At 43.9% G+C, this 15,283-nt stretch overlaps 2 protein-coding genes across 5 annotated transcripts; one reads left to right on the forward strand and one right to left on the reverse strand.

The window, feature by feature from the left end:
- Nucleotides 1-551: 551 nt before the first annotated feature.
- Nucleotides 552-6,186, reverse strand: dhrs4 (dehydrogenase/reductase (SDR family) member 4). Of its 2 annotated transcripts, XM_035425074.1 has the most exons (9): nucleotides 6,078-6,186; nucleotides 4,231-4,345; nucleotides 3,832-4,009; nucleotides 3,484-3,585; nucleotides 2,620-2,690; nucleotides 1,983-2,034; nucleotides 1,703-1,837; nucleotides 1,453-1,508; nucleotides 552-801 (listed from the first exon to the last, which is right to left on the reverse strand). In XM_035425074.1, the coding sequence occupies exons 2-9, from the start codon at nucleotides 4,341-4,343 to the stop codon at nucleotides 687-689; spliced, it is 822 nt and encodes a 273-aa protein (XP_035280965.1). In that variant the 5' UTR covers nucleotides 4,344-4,345; nucleotides 6,078-6,186; the 3' UTR covers nucleotides 552-686. The 2 variants fall into 2 exon arrangements, with proteins under 2 accessions (XP_035280965.1, XP_035280966.1); XM_035425075.1 differs by lacking the exons at nucleotides 3,832-4,009; nucleotides 6,078-6,186.
- Nucleotides 6,094-14,684, forward strand: LOC118231346 (schlafen family member 13-like). Of its 3 annotated transcripts, none has more exons than XM_035425057.1 (5): nucleotides 6,094-6,267; nucleotides 8,594-9,672; nucleotides 10,094-10,213; nucleotides 11,126-11,846; nucleotides 12,116-14,684. In XM_035425057.1, the coding sequence occupies exons 1-5, from the start codon at nucleotides 6,203-6,205 to the stop codon at nucleotides 13,122-13,124; spliced, it is 2,994 nt and encodes a 997-aa protein (XP_035280948.1). In that variant the 5' UTR covers nucleotides 6,094-6,202; the 3' UTR covers nucleotides 13,125-14,684. The 3 variants fall into 3 exon arrangements, with proteins under 3 accessions (XP_035280948.1, XP_035280950.1, XP_035280949.1); XM_035425058.1 differs by lacking the exon at nucleotides 6,094-6,267 and adding an exon at nucleotides 7,164-7,222; XM_035425059.1 differs by lacking the exon at nucleotides 12,116-14,684 and having other exon boundaries at nucleotides 11,069-11,157.
- Nucleotides 14,685-15,283: the final 599 nt, after the last annotated feature.

The following is a 15,283-nucleotide window of genomic DNA, read 5'->3' on the forward strand; positions in this document are numbered from 1 at the left end:
CCAATGTTAATTATGCAGAACTACCGCATACCTCACATAACTGTATCAAACGTTTTGAGTCAATTACAACGGGCTAACAAAGAAAATCCGGAAGAAAATATTCAGCAACCGAATTAATCCGTTTGAATGTTTTGGTAGCCTACGTAATATGCTGTCCCAGCACGAATGCTTAGCATTTTATAAAACGAATACTAAAGCAAGAAAAGAACACGTTATAATTCCAAGACGTTGACAGGCTATAACCAAAAGTAGGCTACTGCGCCGCATAACATACAAGTTTGATTTGTTATTATGAAAATAAATTGGTTTGCCGCTGCATATTTTCAAACATGGCGGGTAATGGCGGAAAATAAATACAACACAAATGCTACGAGTACTCGACCAATCAGAAATGTTCAGCGCTGCAAGCTCCACCCAAAAGGTTCCTGTACTTTCGGAAAGTACTACCCCCCGAGCAGGAACGTTTTGGGGGGTAAAACAAAGCCCCCAGAACTAAATTTAGACCCTAGTTCCTGCGGTGGAAACGCACTGAGTTCCTCAAAAGGTTCCTAGTTCCGGGGTATAGTTCCTGCGGTGGAAACGCGGCTTTACACACACACACACAAATGGCCCTTTCACATGGAACATTACCCTGTTAAGTTGCCGGCAAACTACTGGCTTCTCTTCCCCCCCCTTCCCTCCATCTCTCAGAGCCGGCAGCCCATCCCTCCTGTCACAGTGATGGTTTCCCCGGTGATGTAGGAGGCCTCCTCGGAGCACAGGAAGGCGATGACTCCGCCCACCTCCTGCGGCTGCCCCAACCTGGAATCACAGTCGCCATGGTTACCGCAGTATGTTTCCTCTTACCCAGAGTGCTGTCTATCCATACAGATGGTTTCGCTGAGATTTGACTGATTTTCCAGATAACCACTGCAGCTCACCCTGATACAACAGGCCTCAAGGGACCCATATATTTGTGGTACACAATTTGCCAAAAATGTGCATTCTAAAAACTCAACAGCAACGTCCTTTTCAAAATATGATGCCACGTTTACTCACGAACATGCACGGAGCTTAATTTGTGCACGGTTTCAACCGAGGATATCCGAGCAGAGTCTCGTGCAGGTGAACTAGAATGAAACTTGAGTGGTGATGTGGCATTGGTGGAATGTGACCGTTTCAATATAACAACTTATTAGCAACTGACTTTACAACACATAACATGTCCGAAATGCATGGTTGAGATATTAAACGGGTTTAATTTATGTTGTAGGACAAAAAATCTGTTAATATATCAATGAATTTTGACAAATGAGAAAATTAAGTGATATGATCTGAGAATCTGGTTTGTCTGTAATTCTGATCAGTCAGACTGATCCCAGAACAGTGTGGAGCAGCAGGATCAGGCCTGTCTCTGCAACACTGATCAGTCAGACTGATCCTGGAACAGTGTGGAGCAGCAGGATCAGAGACCTTTTAATGCACAGCTGCTTCTTGAACTCCTCCACAACGTCTTCATTCTGCCAGAGCTGAGAGAGAAAGAGGGAGAGAGAGGCAGGGGGGAAAGAAAGGAGCAAGAGGGAGAGGGAGAGAGGCAGGGGGGAAAGAAAGGAGGAGGAAGAGAGAGAGGGAGAGTGAGCACACACAGGTTATGCACACACACAATGACATTAGCATTGATGATGAAGAGGGTAGAGGGATGATGAAGGAGATGGGCGCTCACCACTGAACTGAAGCGGGTCTTGATGACTCCAGGGGCCACACAGTTGACCCGGATGTTGCTGTGCGCGAGTTCTGGAGCCAGAGCTCGGGTCAGACCCAGCAGAGCTGTTTTACTCACACTGTATGGCCCCAGACCCTTAGGGTCAAAGGTAAAGGGCAAAGGTCACTGCAGTGGCACAATCCCCAAAGGCTCCCACTTAGTCAACTATCCCTCTACTTTCAAACAACTACTTCTCTGCTTTCAGCTGCTACTCACGGCCCCTCCTCCCCGTCCTGCTCACCTGCATTGGCTGGTATCCGGCAACCGACGACACAAACACGACTGACCCGCCCCTAAAATACACAGGCCAATCAGAATATAGAATTGATAAGACATTCACAGAAAGAGCAAACAGCAGACAACTACCCAATAGGCAGCAGAGGTTTGTAGTGTAAGCTACAGGAATATGAGCTTCTAGCCAATAGGCAGCAGAGGTTTGTAGTGTAAGCTACAGGAATATGAGCTTCTTGCCAATAGGCAGCAGAGGTTTGTGGTGTAGCTACAGGAATATGAGCTTCTAGCCAATAGGCAGCAGAGGTTTGTGGTGTAGCTACAGGAATATGAGCTTCTAGCCAATAGGCAGCAGAGGTTTGTGGTGTAGCTACAGGAATACAAGCTTCTAGCCAATAGGCAGCAGAGGTTTGTGGTGTAGCTACAGGAATATGAGCTTCTAGCCAATAGGCAGCAGAGGTTTGTGGTGTAGCTACAGGAATATGAGCGCTCAGCCCTGGGCCCCAAAGGGAAAACTCCTCTGACCCTAAGGGGGTTAACATTAGGTCACCTGACACCTTCCCCAAAACTGAACATTCACTGTGTCCCCCCGTATCCCCACCCCCACCCTCACCCTCCTACACACTGCACTCTCCCACCATTCTCACCCTCTCTTCTCCATATGTGGCACGACCAGTTTGGTCAGCAGGAAGGCTGCTTTCACATTCACATCCAAGATCTGAAAACAGAGAACACAGGCCAGGATGTGACAACAGCACAGTCAGAACACAGGCCAGGATGTGACAACAGCACAGTCAGAACACGGGACAGGATGTGTCAACAGCACAGTCAGAACACAGGCAGGGATGTGAAAACAGCACAGACAGAACACAGGCCAGGATGTGAAAACAGCACAGTCAGAACACAGGCCAGGATGTGAAAACAGCACAGTCAGAACACTGGCCAGGATCTATAAACAGCACAGTCAGAACACAGGCCAGGATCTATAAACAGCACAGTCAGAACACAGGCCATGATCTGAAAATGGCACAGTCAGAACACAGGCCATGATCTGAAAACATCACAGTCAGGCCAGGAGGATATGAAAACACAGATAGTACAGTGCACAGGCTGATTTCTGATAACACAGCCAGAGTGTAGGCCAAATGATCTGCAGAAATATAACTGAAATCCCACATACTCCAAAACTGACAAATAACCACACACACTAACCCCCGAACACCACTGCCAAGTCAACAAACTCATTCTGTTCACAGAATCAGTCGTGACATTATATTACATTCCAGCCATTTAGCAGATGCTCTTATCCAGAGCAGTTCACCTACAGTACTCAGGTATGCAGCTGGTAACTAAGGCAGTTAATGCACAACAGCAGTGTCCCACCTGGGAATCGAACCTGCAACCTCTGGGTTACAAGCACAGTTCCCTAACCACTATACTTCCTTGCCCGGAAGTCGTGCTGCACGGCTCCTGTTGACAGCACAATCTGAGGGATTGTGATCTGGCATTACCTTATCCCAGACTTCTTCATTGGAGTCCATCATGTTCCCAAAAAAAGGATTCACTGCAGCATTGGAGATGAAGATATCCACCCCGCCACACTGTTCTACAGTCTGCAACAATGACATCATACACAGTATTACATACAGTGATGCTCCATTATAGTGCGTGTACTATATGTACCCTCCCTCAGTGCAGTGTTAATGTACTGTAGTGTGCAGTGTGTATATACTGTATTAACTCTCTCAGTCCAGTGTTAATGTACTGTAGTGTGCAGTGTGTATATACTGTATTATCTCTCAGTGCAATGAGCAGGTTGAATATGGTGTGCTCTCAGGGTGCAGTGCAGGCAGACTCACCAGTTTCACCAGTCTTTCCCTGTCTTCACTCTTCCCCACATTGCAAGTAGTTCCGGTCACCTGTATCTTCTCGCTCTGTAGCAGTGCTATGGCCTTTTCTACATTCTCCTTCCGCCGGCTGCTCACCACAACATGAGCCCCTCTATGCCCTAGTGCTTGTGCTGCAGCCAGACCAATACTGTGAGAGGGTTAATATAGTATATACACACTGCACACCACAATACATTAACACAGCACTGAGAGAGTTTATACAGTATATACACACTGCACACCACAGTACATTAACGCTGCACCGAGAGGGTTCATTAACTGGACTGCGTTTATAAAATATGGTGCATGAATTTCAAATGCACAAACAATTATTTGGATTATTCTAAATATAATTTTGTACATATTTACCCATCTGTGGATGCAGTCACTATGGCAACCTTTCCAGTAAGATTTTGGTGTGACATCATCCTTCGTCCAGCGATGTGACTGGCCAACAGAGACCTGCAAACCCTTCTCAGCATCACTGAGAGGTGGGACGGTTTACAGATAAAGGAAAAATTATATGATACAGGGGCCGCAGGCACAAAAAACTTAAGGCTTAAAGTAGCTCCTGACCTGCCAAATAAGGAGAAACTCCTTAAAATCACTAAGACCAAATCATGACTAGTCCTAAAAATGGCTGCTGCAGGCAAGCCATCTCCTAATCGTGCCAACGTTTTAGAAACTTTTAATAACGTTTTAATAACATTGCAATATAGTATTGCAATTAGCCAAGAGCACAACTAAGTGGACAGATGCGCTAAATGTGGCTTTCACATGAGCTCCATAACGTTTGGGACAAAGACTTTTTTTTTTGATTTGGCTCTGTACTCAACAAATATCGGTTTGTCATCAAACAATTCAAATGTGGCTAAAGCCAAATTATCACCTGGGTTATTTTTATATTTTTATACACTTTTTTCAACTTTTTTTCTTTTACCATGTTGAAACTATAGCACTCTTTATACACAGTCCCCATATTTCAGGGCAACATAATGTTTGGGGCATATTAATGTTATCTGAATAAAAGTAGTCATGTTTAGTACTCTGTCACATGTCCTTTGCATGCAATGACTGCTTGAAGTCTGTGACCCACAGACATAACCAGCAACTGGGTATCTTCTCTGGTGATGCTCTGCCAGGCCTGTACTGCAGCCACCTTCAGCTCCTGCTTGTTTCGGGGCTAGTTGCCTTAAGTCTTCCCTTCAGCATATGAAACGCATGTTAAATTGAATTCAGACCAGGCGAATGACTTGGCCAGTCAAAAATTTTCCTGTTTTTTTGCTTTGAAAAAATCCTTTGATGCTTTTGCAGTATGTTTGGCATCACTGTTTTGGCGTAGGATGAAGTGCCGTTCAAGAGTTTGGCGGCATTTTGTTGAACTTCATCAGATAAGCTGCTTTATTACTCTTCAGAATTAATTCTGTTGCTATCAGCAGTTGCATCATCAATGAAGACAAGTTAGCCGGTACTTGTGGCAGCAATACATGCCCAAACCATAACACCCCCTCCATCATGTTTCACGGATAAGGGGGGGATGCTTTGGATCTTGGGCAGTTCCTTTTGGCCTCCACACATTACTCTGATACAAGGGAATCTTGGTCTCATCTGTTCAAAAACTTTTTATAGAACTCTGTAGGCTCTTTAAGGGTGCTTCTTAACAAACAATATTCTGGCTATCCTGGGGGGCTAGATATAAAAATGGAAACGTTGCTGTAATTTCTACACAGAGTTTGTCCCAAACGTTATGGAGGGCATAGTGCTGGAATGTTAGATTAAGCACATACAGGATCATTTGGAGGTTTACACAGAAATTTAGCGTTTTTATACCCACAGAGACTACAGAGAAAGGAACAGACAACTGCCTTACAGTGCCGACAGACGTTGACGCAAGTAAAGGACGATTGGCCGTTTCTGCATAGCCAACTCAGTTGTTAAATCAACTTGCACTTTGTTCGATAACACAATTCACTGTCCAAATGACTTTATAAAATAACGCATACGCAGTACTTCGAAAACAGTTTAAACATGTTTATCCCCTACATGGCGACTATTTGAAAATGGCAAAGTACAATATCAACCGCTAAGTTAACCAGACAATAACCACTTTGCGCAGTTCGTTGCAGCAGACATTTTAGCTAATGTATAAAGTGCTTCGGAAGACAGGCAGCTGGCAAACCCGAAGCCAATTCGCATCACACGACGCGGAATCTTACCTCTACAAAGCGCAAAGTCACTGCAGCCAGTCGGCGTGAAATGTCTTAACTTTCGACCTGCAACAACCGTGCGGGCTTACATCCGGGACTTCACAAACTGAAGGCGTGCCTTCCTCTTTAGTAAAATGCGCATGTGTGTGTTTGAAATCTCGGCGGATGACTTCCACTGGACTCGGCGTAAGAACATGCAGTAAGTTGATTATATCGGTTAATGCTGTAATGAAGGGCTATTGTGGGAAACGGTCTCTATCATGAATATATAAACACGACATACTGGTGCTTATTGTAAGTGGTAGACCTACACCACCATCGCGTTAAGTTTAGCTTAGCGCAGCTGTGTTTTCCGTGAAACATTTTGCAGTGAAGGAGGAATTAAATGCGCTTTAATTTTAATGGTAGTGTACAATAAAAACTCTTAAAAGATACTCAGTATTGTTGAAGTGTTTGGGAAACTGACTGGACTGGAGTTTTTTTATGGAAATAATAAGTCTTCACTAGCAAGGGCGAATCCAGTGGGGTGGCTGAGGTGGCACTGGTCACCTTTGGAATTTGTTTGGCCGCCTCAGGTTCCGCTCGTATTTTCCCGCCTAAAATAGCGCATTATCATAGGCCTATTTCACAAGATGGCGACCAAAACCGGATGCAGGGATACTTTGTTTCCGGTTACCGTTGCTACGGACGCAAGTCCATTTCTGACAGCGAAAAATTGAGCCTAAACAGCGACGTGTTCTCACAGTCCCTAATAGCTCTGCCACTACGTCCGATGTTATCCGCATTGTCGAAGCATTGCCAGTGAATGTTAAGCGGTCTAAACTAGACAAGGGCTATAAATTATTTTTTGAGTAGTTTATATTCTGTTATGAAGGTAAGTATAACGTTAGCTCTGGTTCGCCAGAAAGCTAAATAGCTAGCTTGCTAACCACAGAAAGTTAGCCGATTGAAGAGATATTTCACTTCTACATAACATAAATTATTTTCTGGAGGTGACTCCATCGTGTTTTCGTAGCGTGAAGCGACATCTACTGTCCGTTAACAGCGTCTCTGTTCCTCTCGGTTGTCCAGAAAATGAATGAATAGGGAGCCTGACAGCTGTGAGGAAAAGCGATTCTGTTAACGTTGACGGTCAGCAGGGGAGTCAAAGCTATGTAAGTACAATGTGTTAGGCTCCACAAAATTACTTGTTATACCGAAGTGAAATATCTCTGAACTAAGTTTTATACGACCGTTACTATTTTGTGACATGTTGTTTGTGCTGTGCTTGTTCTAATAAAGATTTATAATGCTTGTCAAATCGCCTGTGTAATGCCGGTGTTCAGTTCACTACCGAGCTGTTTGTTTTCATCGCTGACAAAAACTACCCGCACATTTTTAAATCAGCTGATATATCTTAAGTAGGCTTGTTGCAATGTCCGTCAATACATTTTGTAATTACAATTAACATCTAAAATAAACGTGCATCTGCAGTTTCAACATTGAATATCCAAATATGTGCTTGCCAACAAGCTAGCTGGCTCAAACGTAATTTGCTAACCTTAACATAAAATATAGCTTGCTAACTGATTTTATGACATTCTTGAGTAACAAGTACCACGTGACTGAAACTGCGTTAGTTCTCAATGAATGATAAAAAAATAAAAATAAAGGAGTTGGTAAGGGACTCAGACATTTAGACCCAAATGTATGTTAGGAGAAAAGTTTAATATCGAGCGTAATCTTATTCACAAAGCAGTAGCTAACTAGTTTGCAACATTATGACAGTCATGCTACCCAGCAGGTTTTTTTTTTCTTATTTTGGAGTACATCTGTGGGAAAGCTGTGAAAAGGCAAATAAATCATTTTTCGAATTGGTACACAGGGAACGCTACAAAACAAAAAAGCTCTTCCTCGCTGCCATTGTTTTGGTGGCTGTTAAGATAACCGGAAATGAGAGACCCGTACATCCGGTTTACATACCCGAAATAGGCCTATTGACTGAGGAACTGTAGGTGATAGTGATCATAGCCCGATTGATCATATTTCTTTGTGTTTTGTACAGACATCACCCTTCAAAATTCACACTGACATACACCTGCTTTTTTAGGTTGTGAGGAAAAAAAGACCAGTCTCTTGCGTTGTGCCCTTTACTGCATTAATACAATGTACCAAAGTACAATTTTCTGTTAATCCTTTACTTTCTCCCCCACACAACTGTGTTCATGATGCCAATAAAGAATTGTTATCAGTTAACTGTGCAGTACATGTAAACGCATGCTCTCATACTGTAATGCACGCATTGGGTGCATAGTGTCACCCAGCCTTAACCTGCACCCTGGCTGAAACGTTTCTGGAAATGTCCGACTGTTGGGGACGAGACATCCTTTCCCCTAACAGCACTTTTGTGTTCCACTAATTTGCACATATTTAATTTAATTAGTGCCTTTAGGCCTGCTGAAAAAGAGCAGCATGAGCGTGAAAGCACCTTTGCATTGGTTGTTGTGCTCTTTGTGTGTTGAAGATTCCATGTCCATCTTTCACAGACCTGTAGTGGTGAGGGGATATCCAGACCAGGTCCTCTCCGTTGGGAGAGTGACTCTGGGTGAGCAGGCTAGAAAGGCCATGAAACAGAAGCAGAGGAAGGAGAGCAAGAAGAAGACGGAGCAGAAGAAGGGGAAGGAGAACGAAGAGAACAAGAAGGAGAAGGAAGATGAGGAGAAGGAGGCGGAGGAGGAGAACCTGAAGGAGAAGCAGAAGGAAGCCGTCCTTAGGGCAGCCTGTGCCCTGCTGAACACTGGGGGGGGCATAATCCAGATGGAGGCTGAGAATCAGGACTACAGTTACAGCACCGATGCTTTGGGTCAGGATCTGGAGAGAGCTTTGAAAGAACTGGTGAATCCTGCACGAATGGATGATTTTTTTGAGTTTTCTCAACAGGGCACAAAGTTCCTCATGTTTGTGAAGTCCTGGTGCTCATCAATCAAGCGAGCACGCATCTGCAGCATCAGCACTGGCCTCTGGCAAAGATCTGAAACCTCAGCCGAGCAGGTCTCTTCCAGTGCAGCGAATGAATTCCTGCAGAAGAAAGAGAGGAAGCTCTCTGAGAATAGTAAAATCTATCAGTTTTATGAAAGAAACACAGTGAACGCAAATGAGCTTTTGGACTTTGGAGAGAGTCTGACCGTGGACTTCAAGGACTTTGGGAGTAAAAATGTATTAGTTCGACTTAGAGAGTGTCTTCCCAGGTACATATCTGCCTTTGCAAACACAGCGGGTGGATTTTTGTTTATCGGTGTTAATGATGCACGGAGAGTCACCGGATGCGGCAGAGGTGAAAGTGAGGAGAAACTGGAAACGCGTGTTGCAGAAATATGCAGCAAGGCCATCGCAGTTCATCAGCACAGCTGCTCAAAAAGCCACAGCTGGTCTGCGGAACACCGTATTATCCCAGTTCTGGACAAGAATGTCACTGAGTCCAGGTCCTATGTCCTGGCCATAAAAATCCCAACTTTCTGCTGTGCTGTCTTTGAAAAAGATCCAGATTCTTGGCAGATTAAAGACTCTCAGTTGAGCCGTCTCACTGCTGACCAGTGGTTGGAAATGATGGAAAGCACTGATCCAGGTACTTCATCTTGTGTTTCTAAACACATTTTCATGGCACATTGTTTCATGCTGATCAAAGTATTTTTCAAAGGGAATATAAAAAAATTGAGAGAACCAGGACCAATAGGGGAAAAACTGGAAGTGGATGTTTTGATATTGACATGTAGAATCACAGTGCATGGAAAGGCTTACATACTGTCTGCTTGTCTACAATCACATTACCTGTGATTGTAGCACAGAACTTTCCTCTGAAAGATTTTCAGTGTTCTTTACGCACTTTGGATTGTTCATTGCCAGGTCAAAGGGAAAATGTAAAAGGTCATTCATAGCCCTGTTGAAATTGGTACCTGAAAATACCCAGATGAGTTTTAAGTAAAATATAGTAATATAATATCAGGTCAGATAAGAACATTTTATTCTTCATGCCTGTTTTGTTTCAGTCAACAAGCTGATTGGATCATTCAAACAGCTCAGTATAAAAGATACACCTCCACAGTGTAGAACAGTTTACGGATTTCAAGAAGAACATCTGAAACCGCTACAGGATAAACTTTTTCCAGGTATGGAAATTAACAAGATACTATTCTTTTTAACCAGGTTTTTTTTGTAGCTGTTATTCATTTAAATGGTCAACCAATAATCAAACATCCTGATGCATCATCTAAATTGTAATTATGATTATAATATTTTTATAAGTATGAGTATTTATAATCCTATGATTATATTTTCTTGTGTGATTATACGCCTGCATCATTTCAGTTTGTGTCATTCGCTGTGAAATTTGGGTGAGCGCCAGGATGATGTGTGGTACAGTAATACATTTTGTATAATGCAGAAACTCTACTAGTCCGCTATCTAGCTAGATTCATTTCACAAAGCCAAGTACTCCTGGGTTCCGGTGTGTGAGGTGTCCGTTGGTCCAGTGCTGATGATTGGGCTGATGATTGGGCTGGTGATTGGGCTGATGATTGGGCTGATGATTGGGCTGATGATTGGGCTGATGATTGGGCTGATGATTGGGCTGATGATTGGGCTGATGATTGGGCACATCTCTGCCTGCTGAGCCTTTAGCACGCTCTTCTCACGCAGTGATTAAATCGGCCAGAAATCAGAGGCTGAATTTTAATGTCCAAATTTAATATTCCGAGTAGCACGGAGTGCAGCACAGTGGGTAAGGAACTGGGCTTGTAACCGAAAGGTCGCAGGTTCGATTCCCGGGTAGGACACTGCCGTTGTACCCTTGAGCAAGGTACTTAACCTGCATTGCTTCAGTATATATCCAGCTGTATAAATGGATACAATGTCAAAAATGCTATGTAAAAAGTTGTGTAAGTCGCTCTGGATAAGAGCGTCTGCTAAATGCCTGTAATGTAATGTAAAAATTTACTTTGTAAATTCTGTTCATTCCTTTGTAGAAATGTGGCCAATGTGAAGTGATGCAAAACAGTTGTAACCATATTATATCTCTGCAGTTGATAAAAATGATATCTCAATTGGACCTGATCCACTCATGAAAGATCTCTTTGAGAAGTATGAAAAACTTGGAAACCTTCAGACCCTTGAGAGGCAGGAAAATGCTCCTGGTGTGCTCATCTTCTCCAGAAGCTGGGCTGTTGACATTGGCAGGGTGAGAAAAAGCAGTGTCATCTGTGATGCCGTGTTAATCTGCCAGAACTCCCTGCCCTGTCTATACACGGTCGTGGAAGAAGGCAGCCCGGATGCATGGGAATATGCGACATCAACAGCGTTTCACCTCAAGCAGAAGCTGGTGAACGTTGGAGGCTGCTCGGAGAGAGTCTGTGTGGTCCCAAAGCTGGTGCACTGCCACACTTTGAAGCTGATCCCCAGAGAGAAGAGCAGCCCTGATGGGATGTCGTATCCTGACTGCTACACGCTTGGCTCAGAGGATCAGATCAGATCAGTGCTGCGCTCCTTGGTTATCGTTCTGCTGAGCTTCACTTCGGCTCTGAGTGATAAACTCGGGTGCGAGTTCCTAAATTTGCTCACCGAAGAGCAGTTTGAGTTCCTTCAAACATATGAGGACATCAGAGAGCTCTTCATTCACGGTTTGCCAGGGACTGGTAAGACGGTGCTTGCTGCTGAGAAAATAAAGAGAATAAAGAACGCTTATGACTGCAAGGACGACAACGTCCTTTACATCTGTGAAAATCAGCCACTGAAGTATTTTATGAGGTGAGTTGATGCAAAGGTTAAAGTTTATCAAAGGCATTGAGTTTTATTTTATAATAAACCACTGTTTGAAAAATACATTGACATTATGTGGCTGATTTACAAATCAACACACATGCATCTTACATGAGCACAAGCAAGAGAGCAGGTAACCATCTCTTTTTCTCCAAAGCGGTCAGCCCACTTCAACGTCTGAAAATGTTTTTATGTTCATACTTGTTATTTTGTCTCGTCTGTGTTAACTGCCATTTATTTACCTGTTTTTTTTTCAGGAAACAGAAGATTTGCTTTTGTGAAACGAGGAAGTGCTTCATGATGAAACGAGAAGAATGTTTCTCAGAAGTGCAACACATAATTGTGGATGAAGGACAGAATTTCCGTGCTGAAGACGGAGATTGGATCCAGAAAGCGAGGAACATCGTGAAGGAAAATGGGGTGTTCTGGGTTTTTCTCGACTACTTTCAGCAAAGCCACATCACACGCAGCGGCCTGCCGCCTCTGCCCAGTCAGAGTAAGGCCTACTTGTGTACGATTGTCCGCAACAGCAAACAGGTATCCGAGCGCCTGAAAAAGGAAATTGATGGTATCTGCAAAAGCTTTACGAAAACCAACCAATTAGCAAATCATCTGAAAAGCATGTTTAGCAAACTCCGCTTTATCCATTCGTTCTCAGGAAGCTATGTAGTAGAGAAAATGGCAGAAAGGAAAGTTGTGCCATATCTGCGGAACAAGCTATATCACCTTTTGGATGATGGACGGTCATCGAAAGATATTGCTATTCTTTGTTCCACTCAGAAAGATAGAGATAAAATTCAGTTGGCCCTGGAATCAAAGAGGTCAGGGCCCAGAATTTGCTTCACCTCTGCAGAGGATATGGATAGTGATGTGGTCGTGTTAGACAGCATACGCAGGTTCTCAGGCCTGGAGAGGAACATTGTGATTCTGATCGACCCACAAGCTCACCCATCCCAATGCGAGGTGGAAAAGAATCTTTTGGTTGGTGCCATTTCGAGAGCGAGAATCCAATTAATTGTCATTGATTTGATTTCCTCCCGAAATGTAAGGGATTCCGCTGGGGATGGAAGGGATTCCGATGGGGATGGAAGCGATTCCGCTGGGAATGAAAGGGATTCCGCTGGGGATGGAAGGGATTCCGCTGGGAATGGAAGCGATTCTGCTGGGGATGGAAGGGATTCCGCTGGGAATGGAAGGGATTCCCCTGGGAATGGGACAGGGTTCGCAGTAGCGAATCCAGAAGACGGGAGAATGGAGATTGATTGATGGATGGAGTCCTCGTCTTAATGTCACCTTTTTAAGGAAACGTTTAAAGCTGAGAATCCCGAAAACCAAGAACATTGCATGTTGAAGTTTTAAACAAGTGTACGGCAAGTTGTGTTGGGTGCTGTAGGGCAGTTGGGTGCTGTAGGGCAGTTGTAAGTTGTTTCTCTACAGTTCTCTCTCTGAGAGCTCAAATGCTTTATTTCTCTATAAGATCCCAATTGAGCCTGCGTCTGTTACTTTCCACATTCCAACACTATCTCCCACTTCCCTTCAGGATCGCCAGACCCCTCATGCCAGATACTCATAATTCTAAGATCAGAGCTGTAGATGACACTGAGGGGGATTAACAACCTCTTTGCACGTAGAGGAGGCATAGGGACAAAGGCTCATTCGCTGTTAACCACGCTCGCGGTGTGAACCCCCCACGGTGTGATAGTTTCGGACTGCGCCAGCTCTGGGCCTAGATAATCGCTCCATATCCCTATAGAGCACCACCGGCGACTAGCGGGCACCGTCAGTATTTCAAGGCCGCTCCATTCATGCCAACGAACGGAGAACAGCCGAATCATATTAAGCATAATTAGCAAATACCATTCCGGTACCCTGCTGGTCTGAAAACTCAAAGTGAGTGCAGGCTATTAGAATCTTACAGTGTCGCGTTTCTGAGTTCCCTAGCCTGCACGACTAAGAAATAATTCATCATCTCCCCGTAACCTGAACCGAAAGTAATCATGTTTGGTATGGTTATCTTTTAATACTCACAATGAAGGTCGGGGGAAAATGTATATCCACTTTTCTTGTACTGCTAAGTAATTATCCAACTAGATCAAATTTGGCAAAATATTTTATAGGAGTTATTGAAACCCGCCCCCTAATGGGAAAGGTGGACGTGATATGAAGGTGTGCCCTCCGGACGGCCAATAGCAGCTCAGACCTCTGTCTCCACGCAGGTACTTCAGTTCGATGGCTATCAAGGTCGGCACTTCTTTTCCTTTTTTATAATTTTTTCTTTCTCCCCCCGTACCCGAGCCGTGGCTCTTGTAGATTTTTTAGAAAGCTACCGTAGCCTCAGTGTCCCGGGCGACCTCTGAGTGTTCGCACCACTTCGGAACCGTGCGTCTACGCCTTGAAGTGCTGACGGGCTTTGATGTCTGTGTGGGAGTGCAGGTTGGCCAGGCCCAGGCTTTATTTTCCAGCTCTGAATTCATTGTGTTCTGCCTCAGCTGGGTCTCAGAGATTCCCCTTCTCCTCCCTCTTTCCTCTTTGATGTGGTCTGTAAACTGGAATTCATTCCGGTGTTGCCTGTCACCTTTTAACCGTATGTGCTTGGAATTGCATTTGTTCATAGTGAGCTTCTGTTTAGCGGTACCCACCAACATTGTTGAGAGCCTATCACATAAGATCAATAATACTAATTTGTTCCCGTCTGGTTCGTGACTACGTTACCTTATATGTACCACATTGCATTGTGCTATTCTGTGGCCGGTATCCATATCCAATATTACCAACCAAACTGCTTAATTTTCGGCATTATTTCTCATTAAACTTTACATTTCTGTACTTGCGTGTTTGTGTTTCCTCTCTCATGCTGATGGAATGAGTCACTCACAAAGTGAAATAGAGACATCTGAATTTGTAAGTGCAGAGGGAGAATTCCCTCTAAGTAATTTTAAGCATTGAAAAAGGGTGATCTCCAGTTATTCTGGGCTCAGTATTCAGAGTGCTGTGCCCCTAAGAGGGTAACTGAGGGTGACCCCTAAACAGTGATTCTTGAACACTGAACTGCAGTTAAATTTGAAATAATCCAATAAATTAATTTAAATTTAATAACTCAACCAAGTATTATCAACCTTATGACAGGAGTTTCATCTAAAGCTTTGTTTAACAGGCTTTATTTGTCCAGGAGACATTTTCTTTCAGAAGGGGAGCAGACAACACAAAAAAAAAATTCTTTCTAGTTCAAAGAGATCAGTGGTTATGTCATAGTACCACCTGTGGGCCATTTTGCAAAGGCAGGTTTGTTTTCATGTTTGCTGCATAATCATCAAGCATTTTGGAGCCCTGACATAATCTGCTGTATGAAAAGGCTGTGGAAGAGGACTGGATGATTTGCAAAGGTGCTCTTTCAGGTGTATGCTTACAGGTGACGGCCTGCACCT

The sequence above is a fragment of the Anguilla anguilla genome, chromosome 7 (assembly GCF_013347855.1).
Source record: "Anguilla anguilla isolate fAngAng1 chromosome 7, fAngAng1.pri, whole genome shotgun sequence".
Lineage (NCBI taxonomy): Eukaryota > Metazoa > Chordata > Actinopteri > Anguilliformes > Anguillidae > Anguilla > Anguilla anguilla.

Bases quoted from the DNA above. Each gene is read 5' to 3' on its own strand.
- dhrs4 (XM_035425074.1), bottom strand. From the start codon at position 4,343: ATGCTGAGAAGGGTTTGCAGGTCTCTGTTGGCCAGTCACATCGCTGGA. The intron at 3,586-3,831 runs GTGAGTCTGCCT...TCATTGTTGCAG, and splicing joins GGGAAAGACTGGTGAAACTG to ACTGTAGAACAGTGTGGCGG. The intron at 802-1,452 runs GTCTCTGATCCT...CTGTGATTCCAG, and splicing joins AAGCAGCTGTGCATTAAAAG to GTTGGGGCAGCCGCAGGAGG.
- LOC118231346 (XM_035425057.1), top strand. From the start codon at position 6,203: ATGCGCATGTGTGTGTTTGAAATCTCGGCGGATGACTTCCACTGGACT. The intron at 10,214-11,125 runs GTATGGAAATTA...ATATCTCTGCAG, and splicing joins ACAGGATAAACTTTTTCCAG to TTGATAAAAATGATATCTCA. The intron at 11,847-12,115 runs GTGAGTTGATGC...TTTTTTTTTCAG, and splicing joins CCACTGAAGTATTTTATGAG to GAAACAGAAGATTTGCTTTT.